This window comes from Chiloscyllium punctatum, chromosome 1 (assembly GCF_047496795.1).
Source record: "Chiloscyllium punctatum isolate Juve2018m chromosome 1, sChiPun1.3, whole genome shotgun sequence".
Taxonomy (NCBI): Eukaryota; Metazoa; Chordata; class Chondrichthyes; order Orectolobiformes; family Hemiscylliidae; genus Chiloscyllium; species Chiloscyllium punctatum.
The window spans coordinates 92,999,813-93,026,746 of NC_092739.1; the positions used below are offsets into that span (position 1 = coordinate 92,999,813).

The window sequence follows — 26,934 nt, forward strand, 5'->3', positions numbered from 1 at the left end:
CTCATAGTTTAAGTACGATTCAAAAGACATTGTTGGTTTTTCAAACTCTTCAGTTTCAAAATCACAAACATCTTCCATTTTGCAGACTTTGTGCTCTTCTTAGTCATTCGTGACATGCCGTGCGATTTGTCCGACACTCTAATTTCTTTGTCCTTTGAAGAACTTTTCTGCACCTTGCTGGCTGATTTATCGTGTTTAGTTATGCCCACAGCTTTGTTTAGTTGCTTTTGACCATTTCCTTGAGTGTCCTTTGCTGAATGAGGATTTTCCTGAATCACACGAGAGGATGTAAAAACACTTTCCAGTGATGACGTCTTCTTGGATTGGTCTTTATTGGACATTTTTATCTGCTGGACATCAGTAGATTTCTTATCTTTTCTAGAGAAGATACCTTGGACCTTATGTAAAGATTTTGATTTTTCATGGCTCTGGAACTTAAGTGACTTTTGGTGATGGGTAAGATTATTTTTAGATGCAACTTGACAACACTCTTTCCTATCCATCCTGCACAGTTGGCATTCATTGGTCTTTAACGGATCTGAATTGATCTTAGAACACTGGTTAAATGCAGACCTCTCTCTCTTTATTGGATTTCCTTCCTCACTCAAGAGATTTGCAGACTTAATTGCATCAGTCTCATGCAAAATTTCCTCTTGTCTGGAAGGTCCAGGTGACTTGTTTGTATTTTACACTCGTGTTTGTTTTTTTTTTCTGTGTGACAAACCTTTTTTTTTAACCCCCACACTATAGCCTAACTGCGGTAGTGCTTATTTTTTCCCCAGCACCCATGGTGTATGTGTGTAGGTGTGAGACACAAAGTGCACAAATCGTTACTCAATTCCCACCACCAGGAAGATAGGAAAACACCCAAGTGGCCAGTGACAAGCACTGCCCTTCACACCAAAGGGCAATGCTGTGTGATCATACTCCCCTTTTTTTTGTCTTTTAATTGGAGGGGGAAATAATGCACTCCACACAGACCTGTTTATTTTTAAAATGTTTTTGTTTTGTATTTCCTCCACACTACCGCCTAACTGCGGTAGTGATCATTATTTTTTCCCCAGCACCCATGGTGTGTGTGTGCAGGTGTGAGACACAGTGAGAAACACAAGGTGTACGAATCTTTATTTGATTTCCACCACCAGGAAGATAGGAAAACGCCCGAGTGGCCAGTGACAAGCACTGCCCTTCACATCAAAGGGCAATGCTGTGTGATCAAAACAGTGAAGGGGAGGGTAGGGACGAAATCAAAATAGAGTTGGAGGGGGAAATAATGCACTCCACTCCCTGCGGCGCCCACCTCTCCCTGAACAACTCCAGGGTGTTGGTGGACACCGCGTGCTCCTTCTCCAAGGACACCCGGGCCCTAATGTAACCGTAGAAGAGGGGCAGGCAGTCAGCCCTAACGACCCCCTCCACGGCCCACTGCCTGGACCTGTTGATGGCCAGTTTGGCCAGGCCCAGGAGCAGATCCACAGGGAGGTCTTCGGACCTGGCCTCCCTCCTCCATACCGGGTGCCCGAAGATCAGGAGCGTGGGACTGAAGGGCAACCAAAAGCAGAGGAGGAGGTTTTTGAGAAAATCAAAAAGGGAGTGCAAACACCCACACCCAATATACACGTGGTCCACGGACGCCGCAGTGCCACAGAACGAGCAGTTGGGCTGGGAGTCCGTGAACCACCGCAACCTGCAGTTGCAGGGGACTGCTGCCTGCAGCACCCTCCACCCCAGATCCCCAAGAGAAAGGGGGAGGACTCCTGCGTAGAGAGACCTCCACTGGGGATCTCCACCGCCCGGTGGCAAATGGGCACGCCAAGGCGTGTCCGGACGGTGGATGAGGGAGAAGAAGTGGACTGTGTGCAGCAGCAGTCTATATAGGGCCCGCCTTTTTACCCCCTGGAAGGGAACAAAATTAAAATTCCGGAGGCGGCTCAGGTTGTGGGGCACAGGCTCCCGCGGGAAGTACGGGACCTTGGGGCCAATGTGAAATTCCGTCCGGGCTGGGGTGAGCGCGGACGGGCTCCCACCGCACACCTGAGCGTCCCCCAACTGGTGCACTACATCGGGTCCGAGCACCGCCGTTTTAAGGCATCGGATGGCGGTGGCCATGTACCGGACGTCTACCGCTGCCCTGCTCGCTATGTCCTGCGGCAGCATCCAGCCCAGGCCCCCGGCACCCAGCACGTCCCCGACTCTGGTCGCCCTCGCCGCCACGGCCCTCCCCTCCAACAGTCACTCGAACCCGCGAGTACGGAGGTGCGGATTCCTGAGCAACGACTCCCTGACGACAGCCACTACTCCAGTCGGAGGGTAGGCGCGACGCGATTTGACCATGTTCCAAACAGTGATCAGGTCCTGGTAAAAGACAGGCAGCACCTTGAGGGCGACCTCCAAACCGTCGCGGTCGACGAACAAGAGCTGCGTGTCGTAGTTGAGGTTATGCACCTGGCGGAAAAAATACGTCGCCAGGGCGCACCACCAAGGAGGAGGCTCGACGTAAAGGTATCGCCGCAAGGTCTGAAGGCGGAACGTCGTGACCTGGGTGCGGACGCACACTAGCGACTGACCGCCCTCATCAATAGGGAGACTCAGAACCTGCGTGGCGACCCAGTGCATCTTTTTGTCCCAGAAGAAGTCGACCAACGTTCTCTGGATGTCAGCGACAAAGCCAGGAGGAAGGACCAAAGTGACCAGCCGGTACCACTGCATGGCGGCCACCAGCTGGTTTATGACCAGCACTCGACTCCTGTAAGATAGCACTCGGAGCAGTCCTGTCCAGCGGCCTAGGCGAGCCGAGACTTTGGCCTCCAGCTCCTGCCAGTTGGCCGGCCAGGATTCCTCAGCCGGGCTGAGGTAGACCCCCAGGTAGAGGAGATGGGTGGTACTCCAGCTGAACCCCCGTAACTCCTCCGGCAGAGAGTCCACCCGCCACGGACCGACCAGTAGTCCGGAACATTTGGCCCAGTTGATCCTGGCGGAAGACGCCGCCGAGTACACGGCCTGGCACTCGCGCATCCTCCCCAGGTCAGCCGGGTCGGTGAAAGTGAGGAGCACGTCATTGGCGTCGGCCGAGAGGACCACCCCCGTGCCCGCGCTGCGCAGAACCAGCCCCGACACTTTTGTTTTTTTTATTTTTATTTTTTTTTTATTTTTTTTCCCCCAGCACCCATGGTGTGTGTGTGCAGGTGTGAGACACAGTAAGAGACACAAAGTGCATGAATCTTTATTCAATTTCCACCACCAGGAAGATATGAAAAACACCTGAGTGGCCAGTGACAAGCACTGCCCTTCACATCAAAGGGCAATGCTGTGTGATCAAAAAGGTGAAGGGGAGGGTAGGGACTAAATCAAAATAGAGTTGGACGGGGAAATGATGCACTCCACTCCCTGCGGCGCCCACCTCTCCCTGAACGACTCCAGGGTGTTGGTGGACACCGCGTGCTCCTTCTCCAAGGACACCCGGGCTCTAACGTAACCCCGGAAGAGGGGCAGGCAGTCGGCCCTAACGACCCGCTCCACAGCCCGTGCCTGGACCTGTTGATGGCCAGTTTGGCCAGGCCCAGGAGCAGACCCACGAGGAGGTCTTCGGACCTACCCTCCCTCCTCCGTACCGGGTGCCCGAAGATCAGGAGCGTGGGACTGAAGTGCAGCCAAAAGCAGAGGGGAGGGTTTTTAAGAAAATCAAAAAGGGAGTGCAAATGCCCACACCCAATATATACATGGTCCACGGACTCCACAGCGCCACAGAACAAGCAGTTGAGCTGGGAGTCCGTGAACCACTGCAATCTGCAGTTGCAGGGGACTGCTGCGTGCAGCACCCTCCACCCCAGATCCCCGAGAGAAAGGGGGAGGACTCCTGCGTAGAGAGCCCTCCACTGGGGATCTCCACCGCCTGGTGGCAAATGGGCACGCCAAGGCGTGTCCGGACGGTGGATGAGGGAGAAGAAGTGGACGGTGTGCAGCAGCAGTCTATACAGGGCCTTCCTTTTTATATCCTTGAAAGAAACAAAATTAAAATTCCGGAGGCGGCTCAGGTTGTGGGGCACAGGCTCCCGCGGGAAGTACGGGACCTTGGGGCCAATGTGAAATTCCGTCCGGGCCGGGGTGAGCGCGGATGGGATCCCACCGCACACCTGAGCGTCGTCCAACTGGTGCACTATGTCGGGTCCGAGCACCGCCGTTTTAAGGCTTCAGATGGCGGTGGCCACGTACCGGACGTCTACCGCTGCCCTGCTCGCTATGTCCTGTTATGTCCTGCTATGTTAATTTGTAATTATACTGTCATATAAACAGTCAACACAAACCTTTATACACGCAAATATATTAACATACAAGTTTTGCTTATATATTGCTGAAAAGTGAGATGTGTTGCTGAAGTTTTCCATCTCTTGTTCATCAGGACAAATATAAGAATGCTAAACAATCACAACAATTCATATTGTCGGAGACAGAAGTGTCAATTGGTTAGAGATACATTGAGAAAGCCAACACTGCCTAAATACACCATTGAATTATTTTGCAATGGAATGATATACTGCCATTTGTTAAGCACAATAATGTTTAATTTTTCAATGTGCATGAAATTCTTTCACTTTCCCTTGTGGGCCATTCCTTAACATAAAAGAAATTGAATGTAAAATGGACAAGAATACTCGAGTAGAAATTATCTTCTATGTTATTGAATGGACAAGCTCAGTTTAGTGATTTTAATCACAAGCTTTTTTTTAATTTACAGCATCTACAAATAAATTATTACAATGATAATATTATGCCTTTGAAACATACCATATGTAAAAATGCCCTAAAATATAAATGTGAGTTAAAAAGCTGATATTTGCTCTATTTTTTCCATTTGTTTGTAGCTCAATTTATATTTGTGTAAATTAATGGTTGGTTTGATCGATTCCAAACCTTTAACATGATGTTTACAATTCCTGGATGATGCATCAAATAATAAAGATCTCAATTTATTGGCCAAAAAATCAAATCAGGCCAATAAGTAAACAATGAATAATGGAACTACATGTTCCTGAAGCTGATTGTCACTGTTCTCATTTATCTTTCAAGCGCCAGCAGGAGTTATTAGTCAAACAAGTTTCCTAAACTATGCAGAGATCACAAATCCAGGACTTCTTAGAGAATACTGATCAAGTATCTTCAATATTATTTGCATATCTCATTGATAAACATTGATGTAGTACTGATCGATCATCAATTGAGTAGTCATGCATATTAATTTGCCAAATTGTGCTGAGTAAATGCATTCTGAAGTTAATAATAAACTTTTAATGGGAGGATATGTAAATGAAATTAGATGGATCACCTCGCACTGTGCATAACAATTTAAGAGTGTTGTAGAGTGGTCTCACATAACTGCTCTTACTTGCTGCAGAGTCAATGTCAAACTCAGGGACAGGTAGTACAAAAAGTCAGTTCCAAGAGTTATTGACAATGAAGTTGTAAAAGGATAAACCACTCTCAATCAAGATTATCACAGTTCCAAAGTGTGTATAATTAATGCTCTACAATGTCTTAGCGAGAAGATTACAGATTTTGGAATGCTTGCACTCTGTTCACGGTGACAATTAGCCCAAATTATTCAAATATTCCGTAGAATTTCGGATAGAGAAGGTGAAAAATACATGACTATCAAACTGACCATAATAAAAGAGAAATAAATGATAATAATAGAAAAGGGCAAAATCAAATTTCAACTGAAAATGATCATTTCAAATAATAAAATCAAACAAGATCCATTTAATAATACACTTGCTTGGAAACATAAATGATTTTGTGCCAGAGAAAGTGTTATTTGTTGATCATCAAGTCTGGACTAGAGGGGTATGGGAGAACTGTAACATACAACAAAATGCCTTAATCATCAACAAACTTAAGAAACAATGAAGTACTGCACTATGGAGAAATTAATGTTCTTGCCAGAATTATTCTGTATATAATATGTACTCTGAAGGTAATGTTTTATTCACAGTGGTAGTGAGAGCTTGCTCTCACAGTGAGAGCAAGCTCAGCCAGGCAGAGGAGGGCAGTGGTAGGTGAGGACGGTTCAGGCCTTTTTTTCCAGGAAGAAGCGGACAGCCCTGAGACTATCTTGATGGAAAATGATGTGTAAAGGGGTTACATGTCTGTGGTAAAGAGGAGGTAATTGAACCCCACAAACTGGAAATTCTAAACACTGTCTCACACTGCTTGCACATCAGAGAATACCAGACTGGAGACTTCTTCCCTGGTTTCCTTTACTAGTTCTGCCAATGCAGTTACAGTCATGATGTTCTCCTGCTAGCTCTGCAGCAGACATTGAGAATTTGTAGATCCAGCTCCTGTCCACTGCAGCCTCTTGCTGTACACAAACTTGTCCAGCAGGTAAGTGTGATCGTAGAGGATGAACAAGCACTTTCTGAGCAAGCATGGCCATACCAGATCCAAACTGGCTCAGTCTTGATATTAGTTGTGGCAGTGAGGAAACTGATATAATATTGACAGCATAAGGAGACTATCAGCATTGTCAGTGTGCAGTATCCATAGGGTGCTGAAGCCTAAATGTAATTGCCCTATCTGGCATGGCTCTACACTAGCATAGTTAGACTGCGTGTCCCTATGAGGGTCTGTTTGCAGTGAGTAGACAGTGTTATTTACTCTGGTGGATCACAGGATATTGTTCCTCCTCTTCCTGCAATGGACCCAGTCTCTATAATGAAGACCAAAGGAGTTGACTTGTGCTGTAACCTCACATCAGGTAACTCAGGTCTGATGGGCAAGCTTCCCACTGGCATCCTTTGGAAAAGGCCTTACCCTTTCTTTTCTAAATGAGCTGGACTAGATACTCTGGCTAGGTGCCCTGATCAGAGGTAAGGACTACTAACTCCCTATTGGAAGATTGCACGCTACATTATTGTGTCAGGTCAATTACCTTTCCTCAGAACTGTTCCTCTCAACACAAATGCTACTTGACCCAATGAGTATTGCCAATATTTTCTGCTTTTATTTTAAAACAAATGATGGAATTTGTCCGCTTACAATTTTCTTCCACCAGGCCCTTTGAGGATTACATTGCCACTGCATGTGCATTATTTGGGTGGGCTGATATCAATGAAATCATCATAGCTACTTTATCATAAAACTACAACTTATTTTGTAAAACAAAGAATTTCAACAATTTTGAAATAAAAACTGCTGCTGGCAATTCTACTTGCATTTGAAATGTTTTTATCATTCTTAAAGCATTCCTTTGATACAATAGACAATCATATTCTGTGTGTAATAAAAATGTTTGAGGCTGAGAGCCAATTTTGCCCATCACTTGCAGTAAAACACTCCCATTCTTGGCTTTTTAGCCCTGTAGATATAACTCCTATCAACTTGTTGGTAAACACTTCGTTCCTGATTCTTTAATTCTTTCCTGTCACCCTCCTCCAATTTGCTACTGAATGTATTTTACACATATATTTTTTTCTTCTTAGGGTGCAACAAAGCACTGACAAATTTGAGTTGTCTTCCATTTTTCTACCTTATCAGAGATCTTAGAATCAAGTGTGCTTCCTAGATGGTTACAACTTCATCTTACATTTAACGTGGTGTTAATTCATGTGTCTAATTTCTCAACAAATTATGATTAAGGATGACTCTGTTCCTTGAACTGTTTCAGAATTTCTACTTGGTAATGAAAGACATTTTTTAATAGTTCTAAATTTTGCTGCCCAAACTGTTATAATTCAGAAAACTTTTGTGTGAACAGCTCTTAAGTGGCTATTAATTAGCCACTGAAGGGTCTCAAATGGAGCAAGGGTCAGCTGGCCAAGCATAAGATTGTGCAGAGGTTAGGTCTGCTGTGTAACTGGTGGGGAGGACATGTGAGTAATTTTACCATTGCTCTCACTAAATAATTCCAGGACATCTCTCAAAATCACTTGGTACGGATCTGTATCATATGGGTTGGCATATTCCCTAATTATTTTTTCTATGTCCATTTTTTTTGTTTTTCCAAACTCCCTGATTAGAAGAATCATGAAATCACATGAAATGAGAGACTGACTGGGTATTGTCCATAGCTTATTGATCTATAGTACTTTACATCAGATTTCTTATGTATTCAGCATTAAGGCCACTCTTGTTGCTTTTATAAGTAAAATGTAGAGAACAAATTCATTGAGGAAAATTTCCATCTTATTTTTTACAGATCCCTGATGTCACTGAACAATGCTGTATTCATGCATACATTCAGTGGCACTGCACTAAGCTATCCCATGAGAACTCTTTGAAGATAATGAATCAGAAGTTGGCTCGGCAATTGGAATCCTGTTGTCTCAATGAAATCAGACACTTCTCCACACCAGAAAGAATGTTTACTGGTTTGCCAGATTCATTTAACTTTAACAGAAGGCATGTACCTCTTCCTTCAGCTGAATTTCAAACAGTGTCACATTTCCACACAGTGCAAACGTCGAGATTTGATTATAGACCCCACTGGGTTTGACAATGGAGGCAGGCAGGCATTAAAAACACACCACTGGCCAATGTGTTATCTTTCCCTCCCCTGAGCTACTTTCATGTAAGCAGTTGACAGGAAATAGCAGGACTCCCAGTGGATCGTGACAGGAAGCTGATCCAAAAAATTAAGCATGCATGCATTTGAGCCAACTGAAGGAGACTATGTGGGTTAGTGCAGTAAGCCTCTCAGTTTCCTCAGGCACAGTGGATATTTTGACTGTCTAGAGATGGCCTCCCAGTGGCTGTGCCGAAAGGCCAGTTCCAGACAGGCTTCGAGGCTCTCCCTGGTATCTGCTTGGTTCTAGGTGCAAGGACCAGTGGAGAGGGAAAACGAAACAGTAAAAGGCCAGATGTGCTTGGAAATAGAAGCACTGGTCACACTGCACCTTCATTTTGAAATGGACAAGACAAGTTAGACCAATATTAGTCCGTCAACAGTTTTAATATAGTTTCCTTCTGGGAGGTCAGGCTATCGAGGGGCTCACCCCAACTGGCTACAGAAGCTAAATTTTGATTTAAGATTTTAAAAGTTGGTGACAGGATATCTCCACTTTAATGGGCCAAATGCTGGCAAATGAGACTAGATGAATTTAGGATATCCGGTCAACATGGACGTGTTGACTGAAGGGTCTGTTTCTGTGCTGCACATCTGTATTTCTCGATGTGCCCACTTCCTCACTTGCCCTTCTGTCCGTCTGCAGCGTTTCAGCTGGATGAACTCCGATTGGCTATTGAGTGTTGAGTGTTTGCTGACAAACCTTAACAGGACAGTCAGTCCAGCCTCTGTCTACTGATAGTTCGTGCTGGAAGAAATTCCTGAATTGCATTATATTTCTTCTCTATGATGAACTTTACCCTCTATGTTGCCTTTTCTCTTTCTGGACTGCTACTGTTTGACCTTCCCTTCCTACTAATTGGGTTTTTTTCAACAGTTTATGATCTCTTTTGAGGGCCATGTTTGCTCTCTGACCCACTTTTGAACTTACACTAAGGTTCCTTGCCTTCCACCTTTGTACTTTGTTCTTAATCCTGGGTCTAACCTCCTGCCACTCATCCAGTGCATTCAACCACCTTTTATATTTTCCAGTTCTCCTTCCCTGTTCAACCTGTGATTGCCACATTTCTCCATTGTCTAGCCACTTCTTGTAAATATTTTACTTTAGCACTTACTTTTGGCTGACCAATTTACCACCAGAATCAACAGTCAATTGTAAAACTTTGAATCTTTTAAATGCGTAATATTTGGATATAAGATGTGCCTGGTTTCTCATCTCGTTCTCCTTCAGACTCTGCAAATTTATAATCAATACCAAATAAGCCACTCTTTGTGCACCTTCTCTGCAGTCGTAATATTGTATTCTTCACTCTGGTCTATTACCCCTATGCATTTTGCATGGTATGATCTCTACCTGTACTGTGTGCAAAACAAAACTTTTCATTGTATCTTGGTTCATGTGACAATAACAAATCAAACCAATCAAAACAGTCTGGTTCCCATGTTGTCCAACGATTATTTTTTCATCTTTACTAATAATCTTCCTCAGACCTCCCCATTCTTTAAGCCCCTCTCTCTTATAAAACAAAACATATCTCCCAATTGAAAGTGGTTTCAGATTGCCTTACTCCTATCTTAAGTCTCACTGAATTCTTTCTGACACTTTGGCTTTCATGAAAGTCTTTCTGTCTGCATGCAGTATATTCAAATACGCCAGAGAAAAGCAGAAATAACTGTAGACCCTTCCCAAGTTGGGGGTTGATCACTTATCACTCTTGGAACTTTCGAATCCTACTAAAATTTAACAGAAGTGAATGGGAGCAGATTTGGAATTATGATACTCAGGTACACCATGACAGCATTTGCTTGGCTCAAGGACCAGCTAGTCTTTACTTGTCTGACATTTTTATGTTTTCGAAAGTTAATAAACCGCATTAAAATATTTCCAAAACATGGAAAAAAGTCAAACTTCATCTGGAAACACTCTCCTTTTGAGAATGACTGGCTTTACTGGGACAGGTTTTTGGGCCTGAGTAATGATACATTCACCTGTTTTCAGAAGGAGTGACTTATTATGAGATGTAATAGTTGACGTACTGAAGAGACTTCCTGATTTAATATAAAAACATGAAAACATCAAACAATTTGGCTTTGCTGTGGAACTGGGCATAGGGCATCTCTCTCGATTAAAAACCAGTGGATCATAGTTTTAACCCAAATTCCTGTTTCCTTGACGTGACTTGGGTTGCATTCCCTGAGCAAATGCATAGCAGACACCACCCTCTTCTTCCCCCCAAAAAACTCAGTTGTATCACTTTACCTCATGTAGCTGCAGTATGCTGGTCAGTTGTGGTTACTGCTTATGACTAATATAAGCAATGTAAAGTTACATTGTAGTTTGGAACATAAATCAGAAATTATGTTTATAGAATTGACAAGTAGTAAATTTTAATGTGACTACATTTTCCATTTGAGTATATAATATGTAATTTTATTGAAAACCATGAAACATTTGATAAGTCATTAGCAAGATTTCTGGCACTGTTAAAGGAATAACACTGTGTAACTGTCAATGGACTCATACAGCAAAATGTACAGCAAACATAAAGGAACCTTCTCAGATATGTTGCTGCTTTTAGAGTGACTTATTTCAAATATCGATCTCAACATCTGATTCCAATGAGAGAGAAAAGATAATAAATACAAGCTGGGGGCTCTTGTAGTACAGAGGTAGTGTGCCTATTATATAAGGAGAAAGTGAGGACTGCAGATGCTGGAAATCAGAGTCAAGAGTGTGGTGCTGGAAAAGCACAGCAGGCTAGGAAGCATCAGAGGAACAGGAGGATTGACGTTTCAGACAAGAGCTCTTCATCACGCCTATTTTGTAACACTGTCCACCAGATGGAAACCCAGTTGGCAGATGGTTCAAATGCCAATGGTGTGTTTCTGTCTGTCTTTCTGAAGCACACCACCCACATCCATTATAACCACTGGGTTCTCCACAGTACTGGTTTACCTTGTGAAGCATTGAATGTCCATGTTGTAAACTGTTCAAGGGGCATTTTACATGGTTTGAGTGCAGAAATGGCAAAATCTCTCCTGCCAGGCTGGAGCAGGTGGGGAACCAGTTGAATGAACAGGATTGATGGGTATATGTGCAGGTGAGAGTTCCTCAGTTAAATGAACAACTTCCTTTTATAGTGTCAAGGGAAACAGATATTTTCCTGACATCTCACAAATAAATAGTGTTCCATCACAGTCCTGACTTGTGTTTTGTTCATAGTGGGGAAACTTTGGAAAGTTAGGAGGTGAATTATTCACTGCAGAGTATATAATCTCTGACTTGTTTTTCTTGTAAGAGTATTTTTAAGAATTGTCCAGTTATGCTTACAGCCACTGGGAACTCCCAAGAGCCAATGCTATAGGATGTATTATTGCAGCACCACTGACTGTCAAGAAGAGGCAGCTATATTCTTCCTAGGTAGAGATGAGTATAACCTGCCACTTGTGGGCTACAGGCGTAAGTTCTGAATTGTCAACCCAAGCCTGAATGCTGTCCAGGTCTTGCTGCAGTAGGCACAGGCTGTTTTGGTGTCTAAGGTGATCTGAATGGACTCTGCAGCAAACATCCCCTCTTCTGGCCTTTGGTGAGGAGTTAAAGATGGTAAGGTCAAGGACACTGTCCTCAGAAACTCCTGCAACAATGTTTAGCAGCCTAAATGCTGGCCCTGTAATAATCACTAGGACAAAGTGAGGACTGCAGATGCCTGGAGATCAGAGCTGAAAATGTGTTGCTGGAAAAGCGCAGCAGGTCAGGCAGCATCCAAGGAGCAGGAGAATCGACGTTTCGGGCATGAGCCCTTCTTTAGGAATGAGGCATTCCTGAAAAAGGGCTCATGGCCGAAACATCGATTCTCCTGCTCCTTGGATGCTGCTTGACCTGTTGCGCTTTTCCAGCAACACATTTTCAGCCCTGTAATAATCACAGCCATCTTTCTTGTGATAAGCATGACTTCAGCCACTGGATATTAGGTCCCCACCAATTTCAATTCTACTTGGACTCATGATGCGACTCTCAGCCAAATGGTGTTTTAAAGATGAGGGCAGTCACTCTCACCTCACCTCTGGAATTCAGCCCTTTTGTCCATATCTGGTCTGTAGATGACAGATCCTAACAGACTCAAACTGAGCATTGGTAAACTGTACAATTGGCTATTGCTAAGAAGTGCTGCTTTATAATGTTGTTGATTACATCTTCCATCATCATATTACCTCTGATCAATAGTAGATTGGTGGGGCGATACTTGGCTGAATTGGATTTGGCCTATTTTTGAGGACAGGATAGAGCATGGCATTTTCTTCTTTGTCGAGCAGAAGCCAATGTTGTAGCTATAACATCTACAGTCATAAAGTAATAGAGATGTACAGCATGGAAACAGACCCTTTGGTCCAAACCATCCATGCCGACCAGATATCCCAACCCAAGCTAGTCCCACCTGCCCATATCCTTCCAAACTCTTCCTATTCATATACACATCCAAATGCCTCTTAAATGTTGCAATTGTACCAGCCTCCACCACTTCCTCTGGCAGCCCATTCCACCCTCTGTGTGAAAAAGTTGCCCCATAGGTCTCTTTTATATCTTTCTCCTCTCACCCTAAACCTATGCCCTCTAGTTCTGGATTCCCTGACCCCAGGGAAAAGACTGTGCCTATTTACCCTATCTGTGCCCCTCATAATTTTGTAAACCTCTATAAGGTCACCCCTCAGCCTCCGACGCTCCAGGGAAAACAGCCCCAGCTTGTTCAGCCTCTCCCTATAGCTCAAATCCTCCAACCCTGGCAACATCCTAGTAAATCTTTTCTGAACCCTTTCAAGTTTCATCACATCTTTTCGATAGGAAGGAGACCAGAATTGCACGCAATATTTCAACAGTGGCCTAACCAATGTCCTGTACAGAAGCAACATGACCTCCCAACTCCTGTACTCAATACTCTGACCAATAAAGTAAAGCATACCAAACGCCTTCTTCACTATTCTGACTATCTACGACTCCACTTTCAAGCAGCCATGTACCTGCACTCCAAGGTCTCTTTGTTCAGCAACACTCCCTAGGACCTTACTATTAAGTGTATAAGTCCTGCTAAGATTTGCTTTCCCAAAATGCAGCACTTCGCATTTATCTGAATTAAACTCCATCTGCCACTTTTCAGCCCATTGGCCCATCTGGTCAAGATCCTGTTGTAATCTGAGGTAACCCTCTCCGCTGTCGACTACACCTCCAATTTTGGTGTCATCAGCAAACTTACTAACTATACCTCTTATGCTTGCATCCAAATCATTTATGTAAATGACAAAAAGTAGAGGACCCAGCACTGATCCTTGTGGCACTCCACTGGTCACAGGCCTCCAGTCTGAAAAACAACCCTCCACCACCACCCTCTGCCTTCTACCTTTGAGTCAGTTCTGTATCCAAATGGCTAGTTTCTCCCTGTATTCCGTGAGATCTAACCTTGCTAATCAGTCTCCCATGGGGAACCTTGTCGAACGCCTTACAGAGGTCCATATAGATCACATGTACCGCTCTGCCCTCATCAATCCCCTTTGTTACTTCCTCAAAAAACTCAATCAAGTTTGTGAGACATGTTTTCCCATGAATAAAGCCATGTTGACTATCCCTAATCAGTCCATGCCTTTCCAAATACATGTACATCCTGTCCCTCAGGATTCCCTCCAACTACTTGCCCACCACCGACATCAGGCTCACTGGTCTATAGTTCCCTGGCTTGTCCTTACCACCCTTTTTAAACAATGGCACCACATTTGCCAACCTCCAGTCTTCCAGCACCTCACCTGTGACTATCAATGATATAAATATCTCAGCAAGAGGCCCAGCAATCACTTCTCTAGCTTCCCACAGAGTTCTAGGGTACACCTGATCAGGTCCTGGGGATTTATCCACCTTTACCCATTTCAAGTCTTCCAGCACTTCCTCCTCTGTAATCTGGACATTTTGCAAGGTGTCACCATCTATTTCCCTACAGTCTGTATCTTCCATATCCTTTTCCACAGTAAATAATGATGCAAAATACTCATTTAGTATCTCCCCCGTTTTTTCATCTTGATTCATGGCTAGTTCTAGACTAAAAAGTCAAAGTGTCACAGAGTCATACGGCACAGAAACAAGCCCTTCCATCCACCATGTCAATGCCAACCAACAAACACCAGACTGCACTAATCCCATTTAACTGCACTTGGTCCATAGTCCAGCATGCACCAGCATTTTAAGTGCGCATCCAGAAGCTTCTTAAAACCTTTGACAGTATCTGCCTCAACCACTCTATTAGGCAAATTGTTCCATATATTTACTATATTCTGGGTGAAAAAAATTATTTCTCAGATCTCCTCTAAACCATTTGTTCCTTACCTTAAACGTATGCCTTCTGGTATTAAACATGTCAGCTATGGGGAAGAAATTCTCATGACCTTCTCTATCTATGCCTCTCATAATTTTGTAAACCTCAAAACAGATCCCACCCTAGCCTCCTCTGCTCCTAGGAAAACAAACCCATTCTATCTAGTTTCTCCTCATAACTGAAGCTAATCAATATTAACAGTCAAAGAATTGTACAGCACAGAAACAGATCCTTTGGTCCAACTCATCCATGCATGCCATATTTCAGCTATATCCCTCCTATTCATATACACATCCTGAGGCCTATTCAGCCTCATGCCATAACTCCAACCCTCCAAACCCAGCAACATCCTCATAAATCTTTTCTGAATCCTTTAAAATTTAATAACAACTTTCTTTTAGCACCACTTTCTTTAGCAGGGTGACCAGAATTGAACACAATATTCTAAAAGTGGCCTCGCCAATGTCCTGTACCCAATGCACTGACCAATCCGAAGGGTCTATTTCTGTGCTGTATTACTCTATGACTCAATGCAGGCAGGGGTGCCAAATGCCTTTTTATTATCACTCTAGAATTCACTGATAATTCTATTGTTCTGCTGAGATCGTGTGTTACAAATTGTCCTTGTGCTGTAATCACTACTGCAGCAACTGGCACTGCTCTGCATTGTGTTTTCCATTTGCCAACACTGAATGTAGTCCTTGTTGGAGGTCAGCTGCACCAGTGACCTCTGACCCCCCACCCCCCGGCCCGTGCCGCACGTGGATCCCCGGCTTCTACTTCCGGTGGGCGCGGTCGTGTACGCATGCGTGGCAGAGGCGGTGTTCGCTGTTGTTCCGGTGGCTGAAGGTGAGAGCTGGAGGCGAGAGAGGGAGGACGCGAGGGGACCGTGGGGTGGACCCCGCACGGGGCCTCTAGGCTACGAGGTCACGCCGAGGCCGGCGGGGCCCCCGGGGCCCCCGGGGCCAAGAGCCAGGGCAGCTCCGGCAGGGAGAAGCGAGGATTAGCTGAGGCTGGATCCAAGGAAGGTGTTTTTGTTTTTAAAGCAGACAAAGTGCTGGGAATACCCAGCAGGTGTGATACCATCTGTGGGGAGAGAAATAATGTTTCAGGGATCTCTCTTCAGAAAGTGTTGTTGTTGTTGTTGTTGTGGAGGATGTGGCATCACTTCAGGTTGAACCTGATGGGTGTGGGCTGAGCGAGAGAAGGAGAGAGAATCGCTCTCCAATTTAAAAGAAAAATGGGAGCTGGATTGAAGTTTCAATTGGGAAGACATCTCAAAGTTCAGGTGTTTGCTCACTGGTCTGGACGATGCTGGGTAACCTGTAATCTTGGCCACAACATAATTAGGAGTGGGGGCACGGATCAGAATTGACATCTGCTGGAAATTTGAAATAAAATCAACAGCATGCTGGAGAAACTCAGCAGGTCTGAGTTAAGAGCGAGCCTGAGTTGGCATTTTGATTACAAATTCTTCAAAACTTGGAATTAAGCTTTTTAAGAGTGAAATCAGGAGCATATTTTCCAAACGTAGGGTACTGGAAATTTGAAATGCTCCCCAGCAGTCTGGATACTAAGTTAATTGACATTTTCAAGATAGTATACTTTGAGATTTGTGGGTTTTTTCTGTAAGCTGGAGCATTGAGACATGTAGAGCAAAAGTAGGAAGATGAAATTGAAGTACAGATCACCTATGACTTAAATAAATTTAAAGGATGAATAGTTGATTGGAGTTGGTATTGTCTCATATGAATTCATAGCAAATCCAGTCAAATGTTATTGATGAAATAAGAGCTTCACTGCCTTGATCATTTGATAAGGCTATGCTGTCGTATTCAACTGCAGTACATGTAAAACTGGGAACATTCTAGTTGATAATTCAAATGACCTGAATTGCTTTTGCAGTATAAACATATCATATTTAATATTTAAATATTTAAAATTTCCTATACAGCATCTAGTAAGATGGCAGTGGAGTAGTGCTTCTGAGCCTGTGGTTTGTCTGCTCCATTTGCTTTTTTCATTTTTTTTTGCTCTTTTTATTTTAACGTACCTCTTCGTGAAGAGCTTGGTGGCAAGTAGGCCCAGCTCAGATTCATAGCAGCATCAGAGGCAAGTTTGGGTTCCTGGCGGCTTCTGTGTTTTAGGTGGTCCTAGTGCTGACTCATGGCTGCTGTGATGGAGGTGAGTTTAGGTTCCTGTGGTACCTGCTTTCATGGAGGCCAGTTTGGGCCCAGTATGAGACCTGGTGGCAGCGACTGCATTGGCTAGGTGGACTCAGTGGGCTCCTAGCAGTGTTGGAGCTGAATTTGGGCAGGAGTGGTACTTGGCATTGGTGTCTGTATTAGTGAGATTCATTGAGGACTCATGGTGGCAAGTGTGTCAGGTGGAGGCGAGATGACGCTGGTGACACGGCAAAAGGGGACTCACCAGGCACATGGTTCATGGCGGAGCACTTAACAAGAAGGACTGTAAAATTGGACACTTTTTTTCTTTCTTTCTTTTCTCAGTTTTTTGCCTTTATATTCTCTGTTTTAGTTTTGTGTTTTAAAATGGTGCTGGAGAGTAGTGACACTATACAACACTTCTTTTGAAACAAGATACACATGACAATAAATAAATCAAATCAAATTTACTTTGCATCGGGATTAATAGAAAGTTATCAGCACTGACCACTTGAGAAAATTTTACAGCAGCATTTAGTGCCTGCATATTTGCAGATAAACATGGAAATCAGGAAGTTTTTATCCAATTTACCTTGCTCTTCTACAATCTTTGCAACAGTGACAACTTACCTATAGGCTCAGGATTAAACAATGTGAAGGGTGCATGGTTATCATATTCTAAAGTCAATTTTTAATGATGTGAATATTATTACTCACTGTCAATTAGCCCCCCTGGCCCTGGTGGTTTGATTTTTACAAGCATGTATTCCCATTCCTTTAGGATTTAATTATTGTTGCATATGTAATTATTTTGCTTTACATTTTCTGTCTCTTAAATTCACTATCTTGTTTTCTTTTCCTCAATTTGCTTTTTGTGGCTTATTTTAGATTAAGTATTGTTATTTCCTGAATGCAGAATTGAAGAGGTTGAGCATGTCTTTAAAACCTGGAACGCTGTGATCAATGACCCTGTAGTCGTCTGCATGCTATGGCTCACTTGTGTTTTCGTGGTCAGTTTTGGTTTTGGCATAGGTTCTGGAAAGTCACACTGGATTAAAAGTTGCCACAGAACTCTGGTTTTTGAGAAAGAAGGAGACAGATAATAGGAAACTGGCATCACCTGCAAGGAAAATGCTGGAATATTGTATTGTGAAAGTCAAAACAGGATACAAACAAAAATAAGAGTCAACATTTTGTAGGGGAACTTTCGATTAGGAGAAGTAGGCTGTTTGGCACTTTGCTTTTGAAAGGAAAACAGAATTTTTTGAGGATGTAACAAACTGGTTGGATGATGAGAAACCAGTGGATTTTCAGAAGCATTCAGTAAGGTGCTACGTGACAGGTTTTTGCACAATATTAATGTTCAAGGGTTTGAAGATAATACATTACCATTGTGGAAAGTTGGTTGAAAGAACAAAAGCAGGAAATTGGAATAATTGGATCATTTTCAGTTGATATGATATGACTGGAGTGACACGATCAGTGCTGGGTCCTCAGCTATTCAGTCTGTTTTACTATCTTAGATAAATTCAGGGGCTGAGTATAATCTAATTTTGTTAACAAAAGTAGGTGCGGATGTTAGCTGAGAGGAGCATGTAAAGATTCTGCAAAGGAATAAAGTTGTCTTAAGTGAGTGGACTTAAACTGGCAGAGCTGGGGAAATGTGAAGCAACAGAAGAAAAAATGTTTTTGTAATGGTAAAAAACGATTAGACATTGATGCCCAAGGGAATTTGGGTACCTTTTTGGCTTCTTGCATAAAGTTAATATGGATTAAGAAGGTAAATGAGGAAGGTTTGAAATAGATGTCCGTGTTGAGTCGGTTGCCAGAAATGGAGACAGCGAGGTCCAGGAGGAGGAGAGAGGTGTTCGAGATGGCCCAGGTGAACTTGAGGTCAGGGTGTAAGGTGTTAGTGAAGTTGAAATTTTCAGCCTCCTCATGGGAGCACGAAGTGGTGCCAATAACATTCATCAATGTAGCGGAGGAAAAGTTGCGGAATGATGCCGGTGTAACTGCGGAAGATGGACTGTTCTATGTGGAAGAGCCAGGCATAGCTGGGGTCAGTGCGGGTGCCCATAGCTACCTCTTTGGTTTGAAGGAAGTGGGAGGATTCAAAGGTGAATGAGGAAGTGTAACAAAGGTTCATTAGATTGATTGCTAGGATGAAAGGGTTTTTGTATGAGAGATCAAATAGAATAAACTTGTGTTAAGAGGCTGGTTCCGGCAACTTGAGAACCTAGAACTAGTTTTAGTCGAAGGGATTGGTTGTTTTGGTTTCAGATGAGGAGAAATTCCTTCACCTGAATTCTCTATTCAAGGGATTCCTCAATGCGAAAATGGTAAGCATTGATAGTTATGAGGGTCAGCCAGGGAAGTGGAGTTGAGGTGAAAGACCAGCTACAATCTTAATCACGAATAAAATGTGCTCCGAGTGGCCATGTAGTTTAGTCCTACTCCAATTTTTAAAATATTTTCTTACGCTCACAGACTTTCGTTACCATGTTCTCAGCAAGCTAAATGCACAGCTGGGTTCCTGATAATTTATAATAAGGTAAATATTAGAAATAAAAGTACAGAAGTCCTTTATAAGGGATCATTCATGTATTAAAGTATACCTTTGCCATTTTTGTAATCCCAATGGAAAACAAATCTTGGCTGTATAGCAGACGTGGTGTTAGCTTTAAAATCATATGGGGTTGAATCCCTCTGCTGCGTGCGATTTGAGTCTAGCCACGTGTGATATGTTTTGTCAGTTCACAAATGGATGCCAGCTGGGTTAACTCTCGGCTGTTGAACATCTTGCCTCAAGGGAGAGAAAAGCTGACATGGGATGCCATGGCCCCCACACAATATGCTCTTCAGGGATGCCTCACAGTAACTAAACATCTCACCTCATGGGAGGAGAAACTGATGATTCAAACTGATCTGGGCTCCACTAAGCCTACCTCAAAGTAACCGAAGCAGCTTCTCTGGAGGGGCTGACATGGGGGTGGTAGTGGTAGGAAGACCAAGTGACGAAGGCCACTTCACCTCAACAGTGAGTGCATTTGCTAGCTGGGTGAAAAGAAGGATCGAGTTTTATTGATGGGGAGGTGTGTAAGTGCACAAAAGAGAGAATGTTAACAGCCTGGCGCATTGATTAAATTAGCTCGCCTGGAGTGCATCTTTCTGAAGTGCATTTATTTTATATTTTTAAGTAAAGATGTTGCCTTTTTAGGTAATCTGATCAAGTTCATCTATAAAGGGTGTACAAATGGAAGGAATAGTTTGTTTGCAAATGACAGTTGACTTGGATATCCTCTATTTCAAAGAAAAGTCCATTTTGTGAGATCTTACGGAAAGCATGTGGGGTGATTGGAAGGCTTTACCATGTGCAGGACCACATGGCCTCTTTCAGTAGTGTATAATTTTTCTGATTTTTCTTGAAAATAATTGAACAAAAATTGAAGAAATTATCTTAAGTTTAATGGATAATAAGTGTTTCATACTGGGCCATATGGTTAGTTAGGCAGGAAAAGACTTAACAAGATTTAGAAAAGTTTTATGGTAAATCTATAATTTAGCACAGATGTTGGCTTCTGCCTTTGCCTGATGGACACTTGTCCTGTACAAAAAACACCACTGGGAAAAGGTCAACTCTGAAATCAAGAAGTCCGATGAATATCACCCACTCCACAACTTTAAAGCTTATCTGCTTGGACCTTAAAGCAAACTGCGTTTCACACTCTGACCATTAATGCTGTGAAATCCATCCTCATTGGTTGAATGAAATAATATCTGCCGTCTTAAATGAACAACAGTTTACATTTTTATGTTACATTTTAATGCTATGAAATGTTCCGGATGGTTCACAGTAGTATTATAAATTTAAAATATAAACAGAGCCACATTAGAGATATTATGTCAGATGACCCAAAGCTTGGTCAAATAGGTTTGAAGGTGTGCTTTAAAGGAAGAAAGTGGGGTGCTGAAATAAGGGGAGGGATTCCAGATGTTGGGGCCATGGCAGCTGAAGACACCAATTGTGGAGTTATGATTGGGAATGCACAAGCAGCCAGAGAAGCACAGAAGTTTTCGAGGGGATGAGAGAATCAGGGAGGGACCAAACCTTGGAATGCTTTGAAATAAACATAATAATTTGAAAATCAAGCCAAGCAATAGGGGTTTTGGATGACCTCAAAACTGAACAGAGTCGGACATGGGAGACCAATCAGGAGTGCATTGACATAAATAATTTGAAATAGTTTATTTTTGCAAATTTCTTCAGTTATTTGAAGCTTTTATGGAGTCATACAGCACGGAAACAGACCTTTCGGTCCAGCCAGTCACTGGCAAATGTAATCCCAAACCAAACTGGTCCCATCTGCCTGTTCTTGACCCATATCCCTCCAGACCTTTCCTATTCATGTACTTATCCAAATGTCTTTTAAACACTGTTATATACAGTGGCATCCGCCGCTTCCTCAGCAAGTTCATTCCACAAGCAAACCATCCTCATGTAAAAAGTTTGCCTCATGTCTTTTTTAAATCTCTTTCCTCTCTTTAAAGATGTGCCCCCTAGTCTTGAAATTCCACATCTTAGGGAAAAGCCGACGACCATCAACTCTATCTATACCTGTCATTATTTTATAAACTTCTATCAGGTCACCTCTCAACTCCTACGCTCCAATTTAAAAAAAAGTCCAAGCCTATCTTTATAACTCAAACCTTCCATACCTGGCAACATCCTGGTAAATCTCTTCTGAACTCTCTCCAGCTTAATAGTATCCTTCCTATAACTGGGCGACTAGAACGGGACACTGTGTATTCCAGCAGAAACCTCACCAATTACCTCCCTCCTTTTTTTTTCTCTTCCCCCCCCCCCCCCCCCCCCCACCCCCAGAGTATCTGTTTTAATGATGCTCCATATTATAGCTAGGAACCAGTTTGACTGTGAATATCAGTGAGGGTGTGGATAGCATTAGTAGAGGTGCTCAGTCAAAACAACCTGTTGTTGGGATATTATGATATGATCTGTAGATTCAGTTCATATTATGATTAGTTAACATTGGCTAGATTTCAGAGAGAAATAATAATGTAAAGGCCATTGTAAATTTAGCTGACTTTTAAAATATATGACTAACATTTAATGACGTTTCTGACAAACTGAATGCCTAGCTCCTACCATTTCCTTGAAATACTAGCAAAGGAACTCTACTTGAAAGGATTGGATAACAGCCCACAGCACTGTCCTTTAGAATCCAATAAATAATAATGAATTTTTAGTTTACTGTGGTAGCATTGCTGTCACAAATAACAAAAAGTCATTAACCTAATATTTGTCAATAATATTATTTGTAAATCAAAAGAGCCAGTTCAATGTTAAATTTGGATTGTTCATGACCTTCAGACATATCTTGCGATTGGCCATGCAGTAAGCAACATTTATGTTTTAATTTTCACAATTCCTTTCTCTACCAGCAAAACTGGAGATCAATTTTTGCAGGGTGTGCTCTCCCTCTGGTCCTTTTGTTGATTTGCTAAACTCTGTGTCCTCTGTTTGGCAACTGTGCTATCAGAAGAAGTTTCTCAATATTTACCCAATCATTACTCTTCATAAAACCTATATTAAAATTTTTCTCTGCTCCAAGGGGAGCAATCTTAGCTTCTCATCTTCCAACTGAAGTGAAGTTCCATATCTCTCCTGTCATTTTAAATTTGGCTATAGGAAGTTGGTAGGACAAGGTTTTTCTTAAACAGTGTATATACATAACCACTCCAGTGGGTGACTGCACAAATCATACATTTGAATCCTGGACTGCCAGCCCTCCACATCAACGTTACATTGAATCAGCACTATTGGGAACAGATTGGGAGAAACAAACAATGATATGAGTTAACTTAGGTTTTAGTGCTGTTTATTTAAAAAAGTTAAGTTGAAGTTTTGAAATTAGGATATATAGACTTAAAACCAAAATGCAAATTAAAAATGCGGTAATCTAATAAATTATGTTTGACTTCAGTTGTGAGTTTAGATTGAAGAAGTTGGGACTATTCCCCTTGGGGAGAAGGCCAAGAGGAGATTTGAAAGAGTTTCTAAATCCGGTGTGAGCTGGACCGGGTAAATAAGGAGAAGCTGTTCCTGCTGCTTTTAAAACAAAAAGGACAGAGATTTCAAAGTGATTTGCAAAGAAAGCAGGAGTGATGACGGTGGGGTGGGGGGTGGTGGCGAAGAAAACTGCCCCTCTCAATGTGTAGTTATTGAGTTGGTTAACTCAGTTGCCTGGACGGCTGGTTTGCGATGTAGAGTGATGCCAACAGTATGGGTTCAATTCTCTCACCAGCTAAAGTTATTATGCAGGTCTTGCCTTCCCAACATCATCCCATGCCTGAAATGTGGTGACCCTCATGTTAAACTCAACACCAGTCATCTATGTCTTAATGAAAGAGTGGGACAATGATCCTCTTGGCTTATGGCAAATTTACTTTAGGTATGAAATGTACCTCCTTAGAAATGTGGTAAAAGCACACTCAATTGAGGAATTTAAATGGGCATTGGAAGATTATTTGGGTAGAAATGATGTTCAGAGATAAGGGGACGTTAAAGCAGGGGATTGCCTCGGGAATAGAACCACTGCAGGCATATTGGACTGATTGGTTTCTTTTTGTGCTGTGACAATTCTGTGATGACATACCTGCCTTGTGCTGCTCTCACTATACCTTGATGTACACATGCCCTTCTAACAGGGTACCTGCATTCAAGAAAAGCTGGGCTCCATTCACTGATTAGCTCATAGCTTATGAGATATTTTGTTGGACTTGAAGTACTTCCCCTAAAGCTCTCCGTAGGACCTACTTTTTATTTTCTGAATTCATGTTAATTGATCAGGCAACAGGAATGCTCGCACATGAACACTTGACTCAATGCAAGTGTGATTCCTTATGAAGTTGCTCACCACAAATGTGGTGTGCTTTTCCTGTTGCAGATCTGGGTAGTATTGAGTTTTCCAGGCTTGAACCCTGGTTTTGGTGATATTCACACTTGTTTCTTTGGCTTCAGTGAATGCAGCGAATTGTTATCAGCATCTCTCCGTAGTGCAACATTACAAAAATTAGCTTTTAGAATTGCTCGACGAAGGGTGTATTTAAAAAAATAAAATGTGGAAAAAGTGTACTCTCGAAGTGAGTATTTGCATTAAATCAAATGCAATGCTTTACTTTTCCAGGTTGTTGTGTAAACAAGAATGTTGGACATCAGAAGCTGGGCAGAGTATATTGTCGAATGGGCTGCAAAAGACCCATATGGATTCCTTTCAACAGTTATATTGGCACTAACCCCACTGTTCTTAGCAAGTGCAGTGCTTTCGTGGAAACTGGCAAAAATGATTGAGGCCAGAGATCGAGAACAGAAGAAGAAACAAAAGCGTCAAGAAAATATTAATAAAGCAAAAAGACCAAAAAAGGATTGAACATACAACCAGGAGACATTCCTCCTCATGAACAAAAATGCAGCTTGTTTTTCATCTTTAACAATTGTGGTTATATTGTACAATAACTTCCCAAGGATGGCACCATAATTCACTAACTGTTTCATTGGAAATGTGCTTCTAATATTTCAAGTTTTGGGTTTTTATGATATTCTTTAATATTGGGATAAAAACTTCCATTAATGCTTTACATTTTCTACTTCCTATTCGAAATGTACATTCTCATTCCTGTTTCATAAAACCTGTAATCTTGTGATTATGAAAGTGTATTGAATCACTGCACTGAAATCAATATATTAATACATTGATAAAAATAATGTTTGTGAGTCAATATAAGGTTACTGTTTCTGAATTGAAAAATAACCTCTAATTTATATTGAATTCTATTTTGCTAAGAACCTGAACAGTTATTGATTGGATTTAATTCACAGTTACAAAATAATATCGAGGAAGGGAAAAACCTGCAACCCTTTTATTTAATAATTATTTTGCATAGCAAAACCATTTTCAGATGAAAGTCTGTGGTATTTTTATTAGCTAATAACCAATATGAAGTACATTGTTTTACATGTCAGCATTACACCACTTGCATGTAATGTTATAAAAATGTTGCAAGCTGCTCTCTCAAAACAGAATTTTTGCCAAATAATTTTCTAAGCAGGTGGTGCTCTTTAGTTTCTCCATGCTCCGAATTAAATAGTACCTTATATACTGTAAAAATTGTTAAAAGGTCTGTTGAATGGCATGAATTGAATGTTGCTTTGTTGATTGTTAATGGCATCACTCATTAGTATGCTTTGTGGAGGCATTGTACATTGCAAAAGGGAATATCTACATAAGCTCTAAAGATGTTATGAATCTGTGTTTATTATAAATGTGATGGCACTAGAGTGCTGCTAATGTGTGATGCATATCAAACTTTAATTACTGTACTTTAATTCCTTAAACTTTTAATTACTTACCACTTACACTAAACCTGCTTTATCTTATAAAATGTTAATTCTGCAATTACTGGAAATGTTATAAAAAATAATCTGGAAAAGACAGGCAATATTTGCAGGTTTGGTAGTAGCAATGGAGAAAAACATTTCAGGAAAGGTTATTGATCTTAAATGTCAAGATTCCGTGCTCATAGATCCCCCCAGACCTGCTGAGTATTTCCAACATTTTATATTTCTATTACCAAATATGCTAGCTGATAACTGTACCAGCACAGCTTTTGCCAGTAACCTGTGCTGGAATTTATCATTAGTCTATGGCTGAGCAAAAAATGGTAGGAATTTGTAATTAACTGAGACCAAAACGCTTTACTCTAATCTTAGAGTTCTATACCAATCACAACAATTTTAATATAACAATTAACTCTCTGCAATCGTTAGGAGAATATTCCCATTACTGACCTTCAATCAGCAGAGGGCCAATGGTAATGGTTGGGCTTAAGCCACATCATAAGAGAAGGTTTCCCACGTAGTTATTGGACTGGAATGATTTGCTTCTAGCCATCTTCCCTTGTGTGAGGTGCAATTCTTACTACTGCAAATTTTTGATTTCTATTTTTCTAGGGTTCTTAGAAGCTTCAATCTTTCAAATGCTACCTTGGTGGCAAAGGGAGTCATTCGCTCTAACAGCTTCCAACCTCTGTCACCTTGTAGAACAATGGCAGCAGACAGATGGGAACACTCTCAAATCAGCTTAGTTTGGAGCTATCATGGTTTTTTCCTTTGTCACTAGACCATAACCTGGGAATCCCTTCCTCTAGTTCCTGGACTGTAATAACTTATGAATGTGGATCAAATTCATCATTAGCTGTTAGGGTCAAGCAACAAATGTTGGCGTTGATGCTGTCACTCAAGTCATGTGAATGTATGTCTTCATGAATTAGCATCAGTTAATCAAATACTTTATTTTCTTTCATTCTTGAGCTACAGCCATTGCTGATTAAATCTGCCAATTATTGCTTACTCTCAGCTTTTGTTGACAAACTAGTATGCTATTTTCTGTAGTTAGTGTGGCAAATAACTAAATTGCTGGGAGGCACATTTTAGGGTTTTCCTGCAGTGCAATTGAAGTTACATTAATGTTAGGGACATACAATTGGCTGCCTGTATCCTATTTTCTGACTAACAGGTTTTGGAAGTGTTGCTAAAGACTCAGCAATTTGCCGCAGTTTATCCCTGTACATCCATTCGATATTATTTAGTAGTAAGGAAATTACTTCCTACAGTGATGCATTATCCAAAAGTAGGCCTCTTCATCCTTCAGGAGAAAGTGAGGACTGCAGATGCTGGAGATCAGAGCATAAAAATATGTTGCTGGAAAAGCGCAGCAGGTCAGGCAGCATTAAAGGAACAGGAGAATTGACGTTTCTGACATAAGCCCTTCTTCAG

General features: G+C 42.1%; 1 protein-coding gene across 3 annotated transcripts; it reads left to right on the forward strand.

The window, feature by feature from the left end:
- Positions 1–15,666: 15,666 nt before the first annotated feature.
- Positions 15,667–26,514, forward strand: smim15 (small integral membrane protein 15). Of its 3 annotated transcripts, none has more exons than XM_072571053.1 (2): positions 15,667–15,765; positions 24,287–26,514. In XM_072571053.1, the coding sequence occupies exon 2, from the start codon at positions 24,305–24,307 to the stop codon at positions 24,527–24,529; it is 225 nt and encodes a 74-aa protein (XP_072427154.1). In that variant the 5' UTR covers positions 15,667–15,765; positions 24,287–24,304; the 3' UTR covers positions 24,530–26,514. The 3 variants fall into 3 exon arrangements, with proteins under 3 accessions (XP_072427154.1, XP_072427165.1, XP_072427175.1); XM_072571064.1 differs by lacking the exon at positions 15,667–15,765 and adding an exon at positions 15,772–15,944; XM_072571074.1 differs by lacking the exon at positions 15,667–15,765 and adding an exon at positions 19,610–19,632.
- Positions 26,515–26,934: the final 420 nt, after the last annotated feature.

Excerpts from the sequence above, each read along its gene's own strand:
- smim15 (XM_072571053.1), top strand. The coding sequence starts at position 24,305 with ATGTTGGACATCAGAAGCTGGGCAGAGTATATTGTCGAATGGGCTGCA.